At 43.7% G+C, this 18,472-nt stretch overlaps 1 protein-coding gene across 1 annotated transcript in view; it reads left to right on the forward strand.

Annotated features, from left to right (window-relative positions):
* The window catches only part of ttn.1 (titin, tandem duplicate 1), a 170,841-nt gene that overhangs the window by 141,628 nt on the left and 10,741 nt on the right, over nucleotides 1–18,472 (forward strand). Inside the window, 29 exon segments of the mRNA XM_039600316.1 lie at nucleotides 25–775; nucleotides 865–1,161; nucleotides 1,402–1,989; nucleotides 2,088–2,390; nucleotides 2,508–2,804; nucleotides 2,894–3,181; nucleotides 3,306–3,611; nucleotides 3,758–4,060; nucleotides 4,146–4,451; nucleotides 4,580–6,343; nucleotides 6,500–6,793; nucleotides 7,004–7,288; nucleotides 7,390–7,689; nucleotides 7,796–9,862; nucleotides 9,986–10,288; nucleotides 10,378–10,683; nucleotides 11,142–11,432; nucleotides 11,547–11,846; nucleotides 12,891–13,196; nucleotides 13,310–13,612; nucleotides 13,779–14,060; nucleotides 14,152–14,745; nucleotides 14,887–15,174; nucleotides 15,332–15,631; nucleotides 15,720–16,022; nucleotides 16,147–16,449; nucleotides 16,540–17,124; nucleotides 17,219–17,521; nucleotides 17,999–18,298. Coding sequence (XP_039456250.1) covers nucleotides 25–775; nucleotides 865–1,161; nucleotides 1,402–1,989; nucleotides 2,088–2,390; nucleotides 2,508–2,804; nucleotides 2,894–3,181; nucleotides 3,306–3,611; nucleotides 3,758–4,060; nucleotides 4,146–4,451; nucleotides 4,580–6,343; nucleotides 6,500–6,793; nucleotides 7,004–7,288; nucleotides 7,390–7,689; nucleotides 7,796–9,862; nucleotides 9,986–10,288; nucleotides 10,378–10,683; nucleotides 11,142–11,432; nucleotides 11,547–11,846; nucleotides 12,891–13,196; nucleotides 13,310–13,612; nucleotides 13,779–14,060; nucleotides 14,152–14,745; nucleotides 14,887–15,174; nucleotides 15,332–15,631; nucleotides 15,720–16,022; nucleotides 16,147–16,449; nucleotides 16,540–17,124; nucleotides 17,219–17,521; nucleotides 17,999–18,298 — 13,216 coding nt within the window.

The following is an 18,472-nucleotide window of genomic DNA, read 5'->3' on the forward strand; positions in this document are numbered from 1 at the left end:
GAGGAGGAAGAGGAGGTACTTGAGTCACCTGAAGAACTAGCAAGATGGGTTGAGGCCATCCCTCTTACAAAGAGCTTAGAATTCACCATCACTGGATTGAAGACAGACGCAGAATATGAATTCTGTGTTAAAGCAATCAATAAAGTTGGCAGCAGTATGCGTAGTCCATATTCAAATCCATCTGCCGCAAAGGACAGAACTGCAGAACCATCATTTGATGTTGACATTGAGATGCGTAAAGTGCTCTCTGTTAAGCATGGTACAGCATTTACTCTTAATGTGCCATTCAAGGGAAACCCTTTGCCATCAGTGACATGGGCTAAGGAGGGTGTTGATCTGAAAGTCAGAGGAACCATTGAATCAACAGAATCCAGCACTTCATTGACTATTGAGAATTCAACTAGAAATGACTCTGGAGAATACACTGTCACAATTGAATCACCACTAGGAAAAGCAACATTGCCTGTGGTTGTCAAAGTACTTGACTCTCCAGGACCCCCAGTGAATGTTAAAGTATCTTCAGTGACCAGGGATTCTGCAACCCTCACTTGGGATCCTCCAGAGAATGATGGTGGTGATGCAGTAAAGGCCTACCATGTTGAAAAACGTGAGGCCAGTAAGAAAGCCTGGGTGTCTGTGACTAGCAACTGCCACGCTCTGACTTACAAGGTGGAAGACCTACAGGAGGGAGCTATCTATTATTTTAGAGTTATTGGAGAAAATGAGTATGGAGTGGGTGTCCCTCAGGATGCTAAGGCTGGGACAAAGATCACAGGTAACATATGCACTGTAAAGGTTTTTTCTTTAAAAACATCCTAAGTCAATATTATGGACTTAATAAAATTGTCCTGCTGTCTGTTATAGAGGTACCAAGTCCACCTATGAAACTTGGAGTTGCAAATGTTACCAAGGACAGTGTTACTATTGCCTGGACCAGACCAGAATATGATGGCGGAAGCAGAGTCACTGGTTACCTTATAGATGCTGTGGAGAAAGGACAGACCAAATGGGTGAAATGTGCCACTGTGAGGACCATGACTCACACAATCAAGAGCCTTAGGGAAGGTGCTGAGTACTTTTTCAGAGTCCGTGCTGAGAACCATGCTGGACTTAGTGAACCCAAGGAGATGATCGTTCCGGTTATTGTCAAGGAAATACACGGTATTGTTGCTGTCATTACTTTAAACTTTTTAGATTAGACATATTACATAATGTACATTTCTGACATGCTATGTCTATGTATAATTAATCCTAATTATAATAATAATTATAATAATCCTAATTTATATAAATGGGCAAGTTTTTAAAAGCTATGGTATTTCCGAAATAATAAACATTAATGTTCTACTAAGCTGCCATGACTTACCACAGTCCTGTGTTATTATTTTTCTTTTCCAACAGAGGCTCCAGAGTTTGACCTAAAGAACTACCCCAAGAATACAGTTTATGTAAGAGCAGGATCCAATCTGACCTTTGAGATTCCATTAACTGGCAGGCCCATGCCAAAGGTCACTGTTTCCAAGAACAATGTTGTCATTAAGGGATCCAAGAGGCTGCTGACAGAAGTAACTCCAGATAGTTTAATCATCACCCTAAACGAAAGTGTTTCAGTGGATGCTGGCAAATATGAAATCACAGCCTCAAATGCAGGAGGTACTACCAAGATTTTCATTATCTTCGTTGTGCTGGACAGACCTGGACCTCCTGTTGGTCCAGTTCAGATTGGAGAAGTTGGAGAGACCACAGTGTGTCTGAAATGGACTCCTCCAGAATACGATGGTGGCAGTCCTGTTACAAATTATGTTGTTCTTAAACGTGAAACCAGCACTCCTGCCTGGGTAGAGGTGTCGACTACCATTGCCAGAAGTGAGATCAAGGTGACTAAGCTGACTAAAGGAGAAGAGTACCAGTTCAGAATTAAGGCTGAGAATCGTTATGGTATCAGTGATCATATTGACAGCAAGCCGGTCATGATAAAGCTTCCATACAGTAAGCCACTTTATCCTGTATCTTCAATTCCAATTCTTCTGTTTTATGAACAAGGCATCTTTGTTAATGTATTCTAACAAGAGTGTGTTCTATAACAGCTGTACCTGGACCTCCATCCACACCTTGGGTTAGCTATGTATCTAGAGAGAGTCTCACAGTCTGCTGGAATGAGCCAGTCAATGATGGTGGAAACTCTGTGGTTGGATACCATCTCCAGATGAAAGAGAGGACCAGCATCCTTTGGCAGAAAATCAATAAGACCCCAATCCCAGGAAACCAGTGGCGTGTCACAAACATCTGCCCTGGTCTTATCTATGAATTCAAGGTGGCAGCTGAAAATTCTGCTGGTATTGGAAAAATGAGCAAAACCTCAGAAGAAGTGCTTGCTATTGATGCCTGTGGTGAGTATTTTAAGTATTTATTTTTTGCAGTTTTATGCCTTAATTATATGAGCTTACAACTGAAAATCTTTGCAGTTATTTTATTAAACTTGGACCTTTCTCACTTTAACAACACAGAACCCCCAGCAAATGTTCATGTCACTGAAGTCACGAAGAACTCGGTCAGTCTGGCCTGGCAGAGGCCTCCATATGATGGTGGCAGTAAGATTACTGGTTACAGTGTAGAAAGGAGGGAGGCACCCAGTGGCAGATGGGTGAAGGCCAACTTTACAAACATCATTGAGATGGGTTTCACTGTATCTGGACTGGCCCAGGATGAGTCTTATGAGTTCAGAGTGTATGCTAAGAATGCAGTTGGGTCTGTCAGCAATCCATCTCTCATTGCTGGACCAGTGACTTGTGTTGATGCATGTGGTGAGCATATAATCCAAAATTATATGGACATTTATTAATTACTTGTAATAATTTTATTTATACACTTGTATAAATGTTTCTCGTCACAGGTGCCCCAGCTATAGACCTTCCTCCAGAGTATCTGGATGTAGTTCAGTACAAAGCTGGAGCTACAGTTAAGCTCAGGGTAGGAATTATTGCCAAGCCTCTACCAACAATTGAGTGGCTCAAGAATGGAAAGGAGCTAGTAACAACCTCCACCGTGTCTGTTGAAAGCACAACGGACTCTTCTGCTGTTCTGATCAAGGATGCAACTCGCAATGACACAGGTTCATATGAGATCAAGATTAAGAATGTTCTGGGGTCAGCATCTGCAACCATCAGAATTGAAATCCTAGGTATTTATAAGTTATTGATTCTCACATTTCCTTACATCTGAATTCCTAACCAGTTTAAATCCAGACTATAAAGCCTCAATCATCTCATCCATCCATGTTATTTTCATTTTTTATCTTTCCTTAGACAAACCTGGACCCCCAGCTGGCATTATTAACTTCAACTCCATCACAGCAGAAAGAATTATGTTCAGCTGGGAACCTGTCCCTGAGTGTGACCAGGGAGGCTCCAAAGTCACCCACTACATTGTTGAAAGACGTGAAACCAGTAGAGTGGTGTGGTCAACAGTTTCTGAAAGGTGTGAACAGACATACATTGCCGTTGGCAAGCTGGTCCGTGGAAATGAGTATGTATTCCGTGTAATGGGTGTTAACAAGTATGGAGTTGGAGAACCACTGGAGTCAGAGCCTGTCATCGCTAAGAATGCCTTTGGTAGGTTTCACTAGAGTGGCATGGAATCCACAGCAGCTATCCTGTGTGTTTCATCTTCTTTTTAACACATTTTATTTTTATCAGGCTTTTTTGTCATTAACTTCACTGTTATGTGATCTTAACACACCTATTGTCTGTTCTTAAAGTAACTCCTGGGCAGCCTCATACCCCTGAGGTGACCACCATTACAAAGTCCACTATGGTGGTGGAATGGGGCAAACCAGGTGTGGATGGAGGCAGTGCTGTGACAGGCTACTACCTGGAGAGACGAGACAAGAAGAGCTTGCGCTGGATCAGAGTTTATAAAGATCCTGTCACTGACACCAAACAGACAGTTTATCACTTGACAGAAGGAAATGAATACCAGTATCGTGTGTGTGCCATTAACAAGGCCGGAGAGGGACCGTTTTCTGATGCATCAGACTATTATAAGGCTGCTGACCCAGTTGGTAAGTACACTTAGATTCACAGATTTACCACAAAAGTAATGATTACTAATCTACACTCCACTTAACAAATACATGGTACTTACAGATCCACCAGATGAGCCTTGCAAGTTAAAGGTGGTGGACTCTACCAAGACTTCCATCACTTTGGGCTGGTCCAAGCCAGAATGGGATGGAGGAAGTGAGGTCACAAGTTACATGGTGGAAAAGCTTGTGGAGGGAGAAAAAGAATGGGCTATGATTACCTCCAAAGGAGAGGTCAAAACAACAGAATATGTTGTCCACAATTTAAAACCAAATGTCAACTACTTCTTCAGAGTCTCTGCTGTCAATTGTGCTGGTCGCGGAGAGCCTCTGGAGATGACTGAACCAGTGCAGGCTAAGGACATCCTGGGTAAATTCATTACTTATTGAAAATAAAATAAATTGTGTGTTCAGTATACAGCATGTATTTCTTGTTTTATATTCATGTTGCCCACATATAGTTTCCCCTGTATGACCTTCTATATACTCCCTTCCCAGAGGAGGCCCAGATTGACTCTGATGTTGCCATGAGAACTCACTACATTGTGAAGGCCGGCAAGGATGTTGAGCTGTCTGTTCCATTGAAGGGCAGACCTGCGCCCACTGCCTCTTGGAGCAAGGGAGAAGAATGCATTGACCACAATCCCAAATATGAATTCCACCATTCAGACACAAGCACAGTCCTTGTTATGCGTGAGGTGACCAGGCTTGATACTGGAAAATATACAGTAAAGATAGAGAATGGTGTGGGTGAGCCCAAGACAGTGACTCTGTCTGTCAAAGTCCAAGACACCCCAGCTCAGTGCAGGAACCTGGTCCTGAAGGAGGTGACCCGTGGAAAGGTGACTCTCTGCTGGGAGGCCCCACTTCTTGATGGCGGTGCAGAGATTACTAACTATGTTGTGGAGAAGAGAGACTCATCCAAGAGATCATACTCTGCGGTGACAAACAAATGCACAGACACAACATACACCATTGAAGATCTTTCTGAAAAGACATCCTTCTTCTTCCGTGTCTTAGCAGAGAATGAGAATGGTATCGGTGATCCATGTGAAACACATGAACCTGTTAAGGCTACAGAAACTCCAGGCCCAGTCAAGGAGGTTTCAATGAAAGATTCATCAAAGACCTCCGTCACTCTCCAGTGGCTTAAGCCAGATTACGATGGTGGTAGTATAATCTCTGACTACATTATTGAGAAGAAGGTCGAGAAAGAAGATTGGTCATTAGGAGGAACAAGCAGACAGTGTGAGTTTGAGGTAAAGAAACTGAAGGAGCACTCGAACATGTTCTTTAGAGTTGCTGCCAGGAATGAGAAAGGACATGGAGATTTTGTTGAAATTGGACCTATCAAGGTCATTGACTACATTATTACACCAGAGGCAGACCTTACAGAATATCCACATGGTAGCGTCAGCATTCGCCTGGGTCACAATGTGCACATTGAACTGCCATACAAAGGCAAACCCAGACCTTCTGTTCTTTGGATGAAGGACAACCTGCCGCTTAAAGAGAGTGATCAAGTACGCTTCAAGACAACAGAAAACAAAGCCACCCTAATGATTAAGAATGTGAAGAAGGAGAATGAGGGCAAATACACCTTAACCCTTGACAACAAAGTGAACAGGAAATCCTTCCACATCCATGTCATCACACTGGGACCACCATCAAAGCCTGTTGGACCTATCCGACTGGATGAAGTGAGAGCAGAGAGCATTATGATCTCATGGGATGAACCAAATGACTATGGTGGTGGAGACATAACTTGCTACACCGTGGAGAAACGGGATACCTCCCAAAATGACTGGAAGATGGCCTCCTCCAGTGTACAGGATACTCAATTCAAAGTCACCAACCTTATCAAAGGTGTCCAATACCAGTTCAGAGTGTGTGCTGAAAACAGGTACGGTGTCAGCGAGCCTCTGCTTTCGCAAATGGTTATTGCCAAGCACCAATTCAGACCACCAGGCCCACCAGGCAAGCCGATTGTATACAATGTTACCAACGATGGTATGACCATTCAATGGGAGAAACCTATCTACGATGGTGGCACCCCTATTCAGGGCTATCATGTGGAGAAGAAGGAGAAGAATAGCATTATGTGGCAAAAGGTGAACACTATGTTGATCAAAGAAACAGATTACAGGATTTTGGAGCTCATTGAAGGCCTTGAATACTCCTTTAGAGTCTATGCACAGAATGATGCTGGGTTCAGCCGAATGAGTGATGAGAGCAAACCAATCATGGCCGTCAGTCCAGTTGGTGAGTATGATTTCAGACCATGACATAAATCCCTTTGTTACACTTGAAAAATACAACATGCTGGAAATTTTGCATGTTTTATATAAAATCTGACTAAAATGTTGTTGGAATAAAAACACTGTGGCAAAGAGTTAAAAGGTGCATTATGCATTTCAGATCCTCCTGGCCAGCCTGATTACACTGATGTGACTAGTGACTCAGTGTCACTGAAATGGGATGCACCCAAACGTGATGGCGGTAGCAAGATTGTTGGATACAATATCGAGAAACGCCAAGGACATGGACGCTGGTTCAAGGCCAACTTGACTGATGTGCACGACTGTCAGTATACCGTCACTGGATTGGCAACAAATGAACGCTATGAGTTTAGGGTCATTGCCAGAAATGCCATGGGTGTTGTGAGTCCTCCATCCAACTCTTCTGGCATGATTGCTGTCAGAAGTGAAAATGGTGAGTAATAGCAGGAAAGAGCTTGGACAGTGTAGATATTGGGGAAGCATTAAATCAGAGTTTAAAGGGTAAATAGTATAGTTGAAGTTCAATGCTTTTGCTTCCCTTGGTTGCTACCCATGTTTTCCTCTGCTCATTTTTCCAAGAATTACCTCTACATAGCTTACTAAAGCTGCCTGCTGTAAACTAATGCCTTTTTCCCCAAACCAGCTTCTCCAAACATTGAGTTTGGCCCAGAGTACTTTGAAGGTTTGACAGTCAAGGCAGGAGACAGCATCAGGCTAAAGGTGACCATCACTGGACGCCCAGTTCCCAAAGTTGTCTGGTTCCGAGAAGGTGTGGAGATTACAAAAAAGATGATGGACATTATAACAGTTCCTGGATCCAGCACCCTCTTTGTCAGGGATGCTGATCGTTCACACTGTGGGCTCTACACTGTGGAAGCTACCAATGGGTCTGGAACCAAAAAGGAAAACATCCTTGTTCAAGTCCAAGGTTTGCATTTTTTAAGGTTTTCTCCCTATACTTCAGTCTCAATATTTACCATTCTATTCATTTCTATTCTAACTTAACTTTCTCACACCTATTTGACACAGATACACCTGGCGAGCCTGTTGGACCAATCACTTTCAGTAACATCTCAGAGGGCAAGTGCAGTCTGTCTTGGAACCCACCAGAGAAAGATGGTTGTTCTGAGATTTCACATTACATCATTGAGAAGCGTGAGACAGCCAAGATTTCGTGGGCATTGGTGTCTGATGAATGTAAGGAGTGCACCTTCCACGCAACCAAGCTCATTAAGACTAATGAGTATCAATTCAGGGTCTCTGCTGTTAACAAGTTTGGAGTTGGCAGGCCTCTGGAATCCAGTCCCATCATTGCACAGATGCAATATAGTAAGTTGTCATTTTGGAAGGTTTTAAAGATCAACATATGGAAGTTTTCAAATCTATATTGCATTTATTTAGTCATTTCCACTCACTATTAAAATTGTTTCCCCAGCCACTCCTGATGCTCCAGGCACTCCTGATGCAACTGAAGTTACAGGAGAGAGCATCACCTTGTCCTGGACTCCTCCAAAATCTGATGGAGGAAGCCCTATTCATTATTACATCCTGGAAAAACGAGAAAAGAAGACTGTCCGGTTCTACAAGGTGATCACCAAGAAGCCTATTACTGACTGTGCACATAGGGTTATCAACCTGACAGAGGATATGGAATACGAGTTCCGTGTTATGGCTGTAAATGATGCTGGTGTTGGAACTCCTAGCAACATCTCTTTACCCATCAAAGCTGCTGAGCCAAAAGATATTCCTTGCGCTCCATCAGTGGTCTGTGTTTCGGATTCCACCAGTACCTCCATCAGTTTGGAATGGACCAAGCCTGCTGATGATGGAGGCATGGAGATTCTTGGCTACATAATTGAAATGGTGAAGGGAGAAGAGGTGGAATGGAAGAGAGTAAATGAGGAGCTTGTAACTGAAACAAATTATGTGGTGACAGGTCTGCAGACAGGGGCTGAGTACAAATTCCGTGTTGCAGCTGTCAATCATGTGGGTAGAGGTGAACACAAGGAAATTCCAGAGCCTGCTCAGACAGTAGATAGGCTAACAGTGCCACAGGTAGATATTGATGCTGCCTTTAAGCAGACACACATTGTCAAAGCGGGAGGTTCAGTGTGCTTGGGCATCCACTTCAGAGGAAAGCCAATTCCTACTGCCACTTGGGTGAAGGAGGAAGGAGAGCTCAGTGTCATGTCAGAGGTAACAACTACTGATGGTTACAGTTCTCTGAGCATTGAAAACTGCTCTAGAAATGATACTGGCAAATATACTGTAAACCTAGAAAATTCCAGTGGCAGCAAGGCTACTACATTTGTTGTAAAAGTCATGGACACTCCTGGACCTCCAGAGGCTGTTGCCTTCAAGGAGGTGACCAGAGGCTCAGTCACACTTATCTGGATACCTCCTCTTAATGATGGTGGAGCCAGAATCCATCACTATATTGTTGAGAGGCGTGAGGCTAGCCGCCGCACTTGGCAGCAGTCTGGTAGCAAATGCACACAGCACTACCTAAAGATACAGGACCTGCTGGAAGGAGTGCCATACTTCTTCAGAGTCTCAGCTGAGAACCAGCACGGTGTGGGTGAGGCATTTGAGCTGACTGAGCCTGTCATTGCCACTGCAGCACCATCAGCTCCAAAGAGACTGGATATCCTCGACACCACAGATAACTCTGTGTCACTAGGCTGGCTGAAACCAGAGCATGATGGCGGTAGTCGCATTCAATGTTACGTCATTGAAGCTAGGCCAAAAGGTACAGACAAATGGGTAGTTGTTGGCAACACCAAAAATCTGACCTATGTTGTTGAAAAGCTCAACAAGGGTGATGAATATGACTTCTGTGTGAAGGCTAAGAATGAAGCTGGTTATAGCAAGCCCAAGGAAACTCTGGCTCCTGTGCTGGTCAAAGAGCCTCACATTGAACCTGCTGCTGACCTCAGTGAAATCACCAACCAGCTTATCACATGCAGGTCTGGAAGCACTTTCACCATCGATGTTCCAATCAGTGGCAGACCTGCTCCTAAGGTCACCTGGAAGTTGGAGGAAATGAGACTGAAAAACACAGACAGAGTCTCAATCAAAGTTACTAAGGACAGAACCAGTATCTCAGTTAAGGAGGCCATGAGAGGAGATGGTGGGAAATACCATCTGACTCTGGAGAATGTGGCAGGAACCAGAACGTTTACTATTGAAGTTAATGTCACAGGCAGACCCAGTCCTCCAAGTGGACCAATAGAAATCTCATCAATTACTTCTGAGTCCTGTGTTGTTAACTGGCATCCACCAGAAGATGATGGTGGCACTGACATCACCAACTACATCATAGAGAAGCGTGAATCTGGCTCAACAGCCTGGCAGCTCATCAACTCCAGCGTGAAGCGCACCTCTCTCCACGTCAGTAACCTGACCAAATACATGCAGTACACATTCAGGGTCTCTGCAGAAAACAGATTTGGTGTCAGCAAGTCCACTGAGTCTGAGACTATTGTCGCTGAGCATCCTTACAGTAAGTGCTACTCTATAATGTTACTTTTGAGCTTATGAATTTATAATATTCATTTCCATCCTATTCCATAAGTTTCTTATGTTGAACTTGAATACAACAGCAATATCTAATTTCTGATCACAGCACCTGCAGGTCCACCGACAAAGCCTATAATCTTTAATGTCACTGCTAATACAATGACACTGCAATGGGAGGAGCCCTACCATGATGGTGGAAGCAAGGTGACTGGTTACTGGATTGAGAAGAAGGAAAGGAACAATATCCTGTGGGTGAGGGAGAACAAGATCCCTTGCTTTGAGTGCTCTTACAAGGTGGAAGGTCTGGTGGAAGGCCTGGAATATCAGTTCAGGGTTTATGCCATGAACAGTGCTGGACTGAGCAAAGCTAGTGAGGCCTCAAAGGGAGCAGTTGCTCAAAACCCTGTCGGTGAGTTTAGTATCACACCATGGAGAGTTTCTAAATTAATATGTGTTTAGACAAAAATGTCTGACAAACATTGTTGATTTGTTGTTTAGATCCACCGAGTAAGCCTGAAGTCACCAACGTAACAAGGACCACAGTATCCCTGAAGTGGTCGTCTCCACTGTATGACGGTGGCAGTCCAATTGTGGGCTACATCATTGAACGCAAACCATACACGTTGACGGGCGAGGGCCGCTGGCTGAAGTGTAACTACACCAACGTGACTGACAGCTTCTATACTGTTACTGCGCTGGGAGAGGGAGAGCCCTATGAGTTCAGGGTTATTGCCAAGAATGCCAACCAGGTCTTCAGCAGACCCTCTGAGTCCACCGGCTCTGTGCAGTGCAAAACTGACTTTGGTAAGATTTGAGACCATGACACAGTTTCATCAACATGCCACAAAATAAATTCACAGTAAAATGAAACTTGTGTTTTCTGCTAAATCAGTATAAGCAACCAAACCGAGTCCCCGAAAGTTGATTCTGTTCATCTGGATGTTTTCAGTGGGAGAAACGTTTTGTCACTCATCCAGGTGACTTCTTCAGTCTCAGCTGACTGCAGGTTTCCCCAATCTTATAAACAGTACATTTGACTCAGTGGTGCTAGTTTCAGTCATTATGTAAATGTACTGTTTATAAGACAAAATGTTTTTCCCACTGAAAACGTCCAGATGAACAGAATCAACTTTTGGGGATTTACTTACCTGGATGATTGAGCATGCATCAAGACAACCAAACCAAGACCAAAATATTTTCAAGACTTGTCAATTCAGTTTAAACAAAGTTTCAAAACCCTGTACTTCATAACCACTTGACAGAGCCTCCAAAGGCCCAGCTTGACAGCAAGCTGCTCTCTGAAACTGTGATGGTCCGGGCTGGTTCAGACCTGGTTCTGGATGCTGCAGTGGGTGGAAGACCTGATCCTAAGGCTTCTTGGTCCAAGGGAAACAGAGAGCTGGACTTGTGTGAAAAGTACCACTTGCAGTATACCCCAACTAGAGCCATGGCCATCATCAAATTCTGTGACAGAGATGACACTGGAAAATACATCCTCACAGTCAGGAACGTAAGTGGAACCAAGACTGCAGAGGTCAATGTCAAAGTGCTTGGTGAGTGGCTTTTTATTTTTAACCATTTATTTTAATGCATTCACAAATTACATTGGACGTGTTAATTTTGGACATCCTAGCATCTAAGCATTCGTACATCTGGTTTTCTTTCAGACACACCTGGAGTTTGTGAGGGCAGCATTGAGATCAGTAAGATAACGGAGGAATCCTGCACTCTGAGCTGGAAGCCTCCTCTTGAAGATGGTGGTGATGACGTCTCTCACTACATTGTGGAGAGGCGTGACACAAACAGACTTAACTGGGTAATAATGCATGCCGAATGCAAGGAACTGACCTGCAACATCACCGGGTTGATGAAAAACACAGAGTACCTGTTCAGGGTGCGGGGAGTCAACAAGTACGGGCCTGGAGTCTATCTCCAGTCAGAGCCCATGGTCGCCAGAAACACCTTTAGTAAGTATAACAGCCACATCCTTATGAAACAATACCTGGTTAGTTACTGACATCATACAATCCGAGCGCTGTTTTTTTAAATGTCAAAAATCCAAATTTACACAAAAAACTACAAGAGAAACCCACAAGTACTGGTAGTAGGTCACATACAGAAGACATTACATTTTTACAAGTATTCACAATACCTTACTTTTAATCTACAACACCAATACACATTCATTTCAAGTTTTCAATCAGACTGGTGATCGGTAACCAGATTTTCTTTGTTTGACAAAGACTATCTGTAATACATTTCCTAATTCCTTCACCCACATTAGGTCTGTTTCAGATTTCCAGGATTGAACAGTGTGGGTCAGAAAATGCCCTGGCATCAGAAAGTGTGACATACAGATACTGTTAAACATTTGGCAAACAAGGCAAGAAGTAATTTAATCTCATATGGTGGGAAAAATACAGTCTGTGAACCACTGAATTACATTAGAGTATGCTGACCATTCAAGGTGATAGTTTTGGTATTTTTCAAACTTTTATTCACACTTCACCTCCCAGTCTACCCAGAATACATCTGAAAATGCACCATTCAAGTTTTGCTGGATGGTGTGAAGTTAAAAACCTAGCTTCTTAAAGAAGGACAGTAAATGTCTCGAGAGTTTCAGGAGCTGTGTGATGTTTTTGCTGTGCAGTGGAGTCCTAAACAACTATGCCTATGTTGTAACAGGGTGCAGGCTTAAATGTCCGCTGTAGTTGTTGGAAAGAGCTGAGGAATGCTGGACTGATAACTGAAAAATGTTGAGATACTAGATAATGCAATCATTTTTATGGTATTAATGCATCCCACCACTGAAAGAGGCAAGTCTGTTTCATTTTCCTGTCCCAGAAGTATTTCTTTTTTCTTATGCTAAACAAAAGTAAATGGAGATACAGAAGCTGTCAGGTTTGTGCCTCCATATAATCAAAAGGTTTTTGATGTATTTTGATTTGCAACAATAGTTACTCTAGACACTTTGTAAATGAACTCTACATCACCTGTCATCTCTCCTGCAGCTGTGCCATCTCCTCCTGGTGCTCCAGAGATCCTGGCATCAGGAAAGGACTTTGCCACCATTGAGTGGCTGAAACCAGAGAGCGATGGAGGTAGCCCATTAATCCATTACCTAGTTGAGAGACGTGAGAGAAAGAGTGCTCGCTGGGTGAAGGTGAACAGGGATGGTGCTCACTTAGACACCACGCTGAAGGTGTCTGGTTTGACTGAAGGCAACATCTACCAGTTCAGAGTGACGGCCATCAACAAGGCTGGAGAAAGTGAGCCCAGTGAGGTTTCTCTATATGTTGTCTGCAGAGTGCCAACATGTAAGTCGAGTTTGTTCAGTAACAAAAACTTCCACATTTTTATCCATTTATATTTAATTATCAGTGAATGCTTCATGATATCTCTTCTATATCTTTTTACGATGTTCCTTCAGGTACCCCTGCTCCTCCTTCTATTCCTCGTATCACTGACACACACGCTGACAGCATCAGCCTGGCCTGGTCCCGACCCGTAGAGGATGGAGGAGCTGATGTGATTGGCTATATTCTAGAGATGAAGGAAGTGGGAGCAGAAGAATGGAAGAAGGCCCATGAAAAGACCCTGCGTACCACAGAGTATGTAGTAACTGGACTTTCGGCTGGCAAGAAGTACTGCTTCAGAGTGGCCGGCATTAACATTAATGGTACAGGAGACTTCAGTGACCCATGTGCTGAGACCGAGCCAGTGGAGAGAATTGGTAAGTAAAACTTTCGAAGATTGTAAACTTAAATGCATTTGCATTTGATTTAAAGTTGTGGCATTTCTTCTTCCACTACAGTTTATTTGCAAGTCTTTCCAGATATGGTAACTTTAACATTACTTTATCACCAAGATTACAAACCTGTCATTGTCACCTCACACAGAAACTCCTGATTTCGAGCTCCATGACGACCTTAAGAAGACTATCTGCTTGCGGGCCAGCGGCTCCCTTCGCTTATTTGTTCGTGTCACTGGTCGTCCTGCTCCTACAATAACGTGGAGCAAGCCTGGTGTTGACCTCCACAACAGAGGCTTCATTGAGGTCACCAACACTTCCACCACTCTCATTATTGACAAAGTCAACCGCTACGATGCTGGCAGGTACACTCTGGTGGCGGAGAACTCTGCCGGGAAACAGGAAGTCAGCATTTTGGTCAAGGTTTATGGTAGGTTGAATGGATTATTTATTTTGATTTTAATGTGTTACAGAAATTTTTATGAACTGGCCTTTTGACTAAAATATGTGCTTTTTTTTAGATACTCCTGGACCAATTGGGCCAATCAAAATGAAGGAACTGACCAAGGAGTCTGCAACCATCTCTTGGGATGCTCCAACTGTGGATGGCGGTGCTCCTGTCAGCAACTACATCATTGAGAGGCGTGAAGCGTCCATGAGAGCCTACAAGACAGTCACAGCCAAATGCAGTAAAACATCTTACAAGATCGATGGCCTGATGGAGGGCATGCTGTATTATTTCCGTGTTCTCCCTGAGAACATCTATGGTATTGGAGAGCCCTGTGAGACACCAGATGTCATCCTGGTTTGCGAGGTGCCTCTGCCACCACAAAAATTGGAAGTGATCGATGTCACCAAGAGCACTGTCACCCTGGGCTGGGAGAAACCAGAACATGATGGTGGCAGCAGACTGATAGGCTATGTTGTTGAAGCCTGCAAGTTCGGTACCGACAAATGGATGAAGGTGGCTACATTGAAGCTCACTGACTTTGAGCACACCATTGAGAAGCTGAATGAGAAGGAGCAGTATTTGTTCAGAATCAGAGCCATCAACAGCCGAGGAGCCAGTGAACCCAAAGAACTTGTTGCAGCTGTCACTGTACAGGAACAGAGAGGTAACAAACAAAACCAACTTGTACTACTTGCAGTTAAAAATGTTTTTACAGCTTAAGGCAAAGCAAAATTGACAAAAACTCACAAAGTTGTTGTTCAGTTCACACTTTTTCCTAACTATATTCTAATCTCTCCCTTTCCAGTAATGCCAGTAGTGGACTTCTCTGGTATTCCTCAGAAGGTTGCCAATGTGCTGGCTGGCAAGACCCTGGATCTGGACCTGCCTGTCATCGGCAGACCTCCTCCTGTTTGCTCCTGGTACTTTGGTGACAACAGGATAAAAATCACAGACCGTGTCAAGATCAAGAGTACTGGCAAGTTCACCAAACTGACAATGTCTGACACCACCATCGATGACACTGGTGACTACACCCTGGAGGTGAAGAATGCTGTCGGTGTCATCACTGAGGTCATCAAAGTCGTCGTTCTCTGTAAGAAACCAACCCTGATTTAGTATTGCTTATATTTTTGCTACCAAGTCAAGTTTAGCTATTTCTGTATTGGCAGTGGTATAGGTAATATTAACATTTAGCTTTATGTACATTCAGGTAAGTGTAACGTTTAATTTTATGAAACTTTATTTACTAGCTAAACCTGATGAGCCAAAGGGACCCATCAGGTTTGATGAGATTGATGCCACCACCGTCACTTGCAGTTGGGATCCTCCAATCAGAGATGGTGGAGCTCCCATCAGTGGCTATGTGGTGGAGCAGCGTGACGCCCACAGACCTGGTTGGGTGCCTGTCTCTGACTCTGTCAGCCGACCAATGTTTAAATTTGATAACCTGATCGAGGGAGATGAGTATGTCTTCCGTGCAGCTGCTGTGAATCGTTACGGCACTGGAGAATTCCTGCAGTCTGAGATTGTCACCTGCAGAAGCATGAAGAGTAAGACTGCTATCATTACTTCAAATATTATATTTGGTTGATACATATGAAGGTAACAGTGCTAACATGTTTTCCCTTCCCTCATCAGATGTTCCTGGACCACCTGGCCGTCCAGTTGTTTTCGATGTTTCTCGTGATGGTATGACTGTGGCTTGGGAGACGCCAGATGAGGATGGTGGCCTTGAAGTTTCTGGTTACATCATTGAACGGAAAGAAGTCAGGGCTGATAGATGGGTGCGTGCCAACAAGAACCCTGTAACCATGACTAGATACCGGTCTACTGAGCTGATCGAGGGTCTTGAGTACGAACACAGAATCACTGCCATCAATACCAGAGGACTTAGCAAGCCAAGCCTGCCATCTAAACCAGCAGTGGCAACAGATCCCATTGGTAAGACAACATTTTGATATAAATCTAGAATTTTAGACATATGTGTGTGTGACATGACACTTGACATTGAAAGTCACAAAAGAGCAACAGACTACATACTGATATTGTTCTGTTCCCCAACCAGATCCACCTGGCTGTCCTCAGAATCCAAGGATCACTGATACCACAAAGTCCTCTGTGTCACTGGCTTGGAGTCCTCCTGATGATGAGGTAGACGCTAGGGTAGATGGTTACCTGATTGAGATGCAGAAGGTGGGCACTGTGGCCTGGATCAAATGCAACACCACACCATCTCTCATTTGTGAGTACACACTGACCAACATGCCACAAGAAGAGCAGTTCAAATTCCGTGTGATGGCCTGCAATGCTGGTGGCTGTGGAGAGCCCGCTGAAGTGCCTGGAACAGTTACTGTGACTGAGATGCTTGGTAAGAACAAACAGACTTTCTCCAAGATGATGTGTGTACAACTAAAACTAGTACAGAATGGACCTAACTTTTGGTATCAATATTTTCCAGAATCTCCTGAATATGACCTGGAGCTGAAATACAAAGATCTGTACGTGGTCCGCTATGGAGGAGTGCTTAGATTATCTGTACCCGTTAAAGGTAAACCTCAGCCAACCTGCAAGTGGTCAAAGGATGGCGGTTTAGTGTCTGCCAGGGCTATGATTGCCTCCACTGAAGATGCCAGTGAGCTTGTAATCAAGGGAGCTGAGAGGAGTGACTCTGGTGTCTATGATCTCCTGCTGGAGAATAAGGTTGGCAAGAAGAAAGTCCAAATCAAGGTGAAGGTCATTGGCAGACCAAGTGCTCCAGAGGGACCAATAGTCTTTGAGGAGATTCAGGCCAACTCTGTCAGGCTGTCCTGGAAGGCACCTATTGATGACGGTGGCTCAGAAATCCTTGGTTATATTGTGGAAAGACGTGAGGCAACCAGAAATGCCTGGTATACTGTAGACTGTAGAGTGACTGAAACTCAGCTGCTTGTTAAGGGCCTGAAGGAGGGAACAGAGTATCACTTCAAGGTCACAGCTGAAAACTCTTTTGGTATCAGTGCATCCCTGAAGTCTGAACAGCCACTGGTACCCAAGACTCCTCTCTGTAAGTATTCCTTGATTATTTTTTTTTTGTTTTTTTCAAACCCTTCAGGCTTGTATTCAGTAACAATTTAAAAATTCCCCATCTTTCAAACCAGGTTCCCCTGAGCCTTCAACTACCCCGCCAGAGATTATGGATGTCACCAAGAGCTCAGTGGCACTTGCATGGTCCAGACCAAAGGATGATGGAGGATCTGCTATCACTGGTTACTTTGTTGAGTACAAGGTGGTGTCTGCTGAAACATGGTCCCGTCATGAGGCCAAGATAACCTCCACTATGTTTAGTCTACCTGGACTCACCCCAGATACGGACTACCAGTTCCGCATTGTTGCTGTCAATGACATAGGCGAGAGTGAGGCAGGTCCTGTGTCGGACCCAGTCACATGCAAAGATCCATTCGGTGAGTCTCATGTCCTTAAAAGTTTTTGTTAGGTTTGGATTTTGTTTCTGCCACATGCAAATGTTCAGAAACTAGAAGTAGGCAACTTTCGTCTGGAATTTCACACATTTTGGCATTACATTTTTTTGTGAAACCTTTTGCATTTAGGTATTCCAAATAAGCACACATTTTAGAAACATGAGGGGACCTTGAGCTAACATAAACCCTACCAATAACCTGTGATTGGTCTTTGGTAACCAATGTTAGAAGTGAAATGCACTAGGTCGCTGAGGGATTTTAAACAGATGTGTTTAAATTACATTACAATCTTATGTAATCTTATGTAATCAGTGTAATGAGTTACAGTTGTACAATCAATTACTTGATCTTGTCAGTCTATTGAAGTAGGTAGGTAGGCTGAGAGTGCAGACCCTCTCTCACTGTGTTTTAAAAAGAGAGAAAAACATTATATAGGCTCACCCTTTTCTCTCCTTTCAGACAAGCCCAGTCAACCAGGTGAAATTGACACAGTGAACGTGAGTAACAACTTCATCACAATCCGCTGGCAAGCTCCAGAGTGTGATGGTGGAAAGGAGGTGCTGGGCTATTGGGTGGAATACAGGAAGTCCACAGAGAGCACCTGGAAAAAGTGTAACAAGGAGAGACTTAAGGAAAAGGAGTTCACGACACCTGGACTAGCTGAGGCCACAGAATATGAATTCAGGGTGTTTGCTGAGAATGAGACGGGAATGAGCAGGCCTCGTAGGACTGCCACATGTATCAAAACCAAACTGACTTGTGAGTACCTAAGAATATATTTATATTTATTTACAGGGATAATACATAGAAACATTCCTATTTGTGATTAAATGGCAACTAGTGCGTACATTGTATATACCAGTATATACAATGTATGCCCACTGGTACAGGCCATATCCATGGGTATGGTTTTAAGTTATAATGTTATAATTC

The sequence above is a fragment of the Oreochromis aureus genome, linkage group 16 (assembly GCF_013358895.1).
Source record: "Oreochromis aureus strain Israel breed Guangdong linkage group 16, ZZ_aureus, whole genome shotgun sequence".
Classification (NCBI taxonomy): domain Eukaryota; kingdom Metazoa; phylum Chordata; class Actinopteri; order Cichliformes; family Cichlidae; genus Oreochromis; species Oreochromis aureus.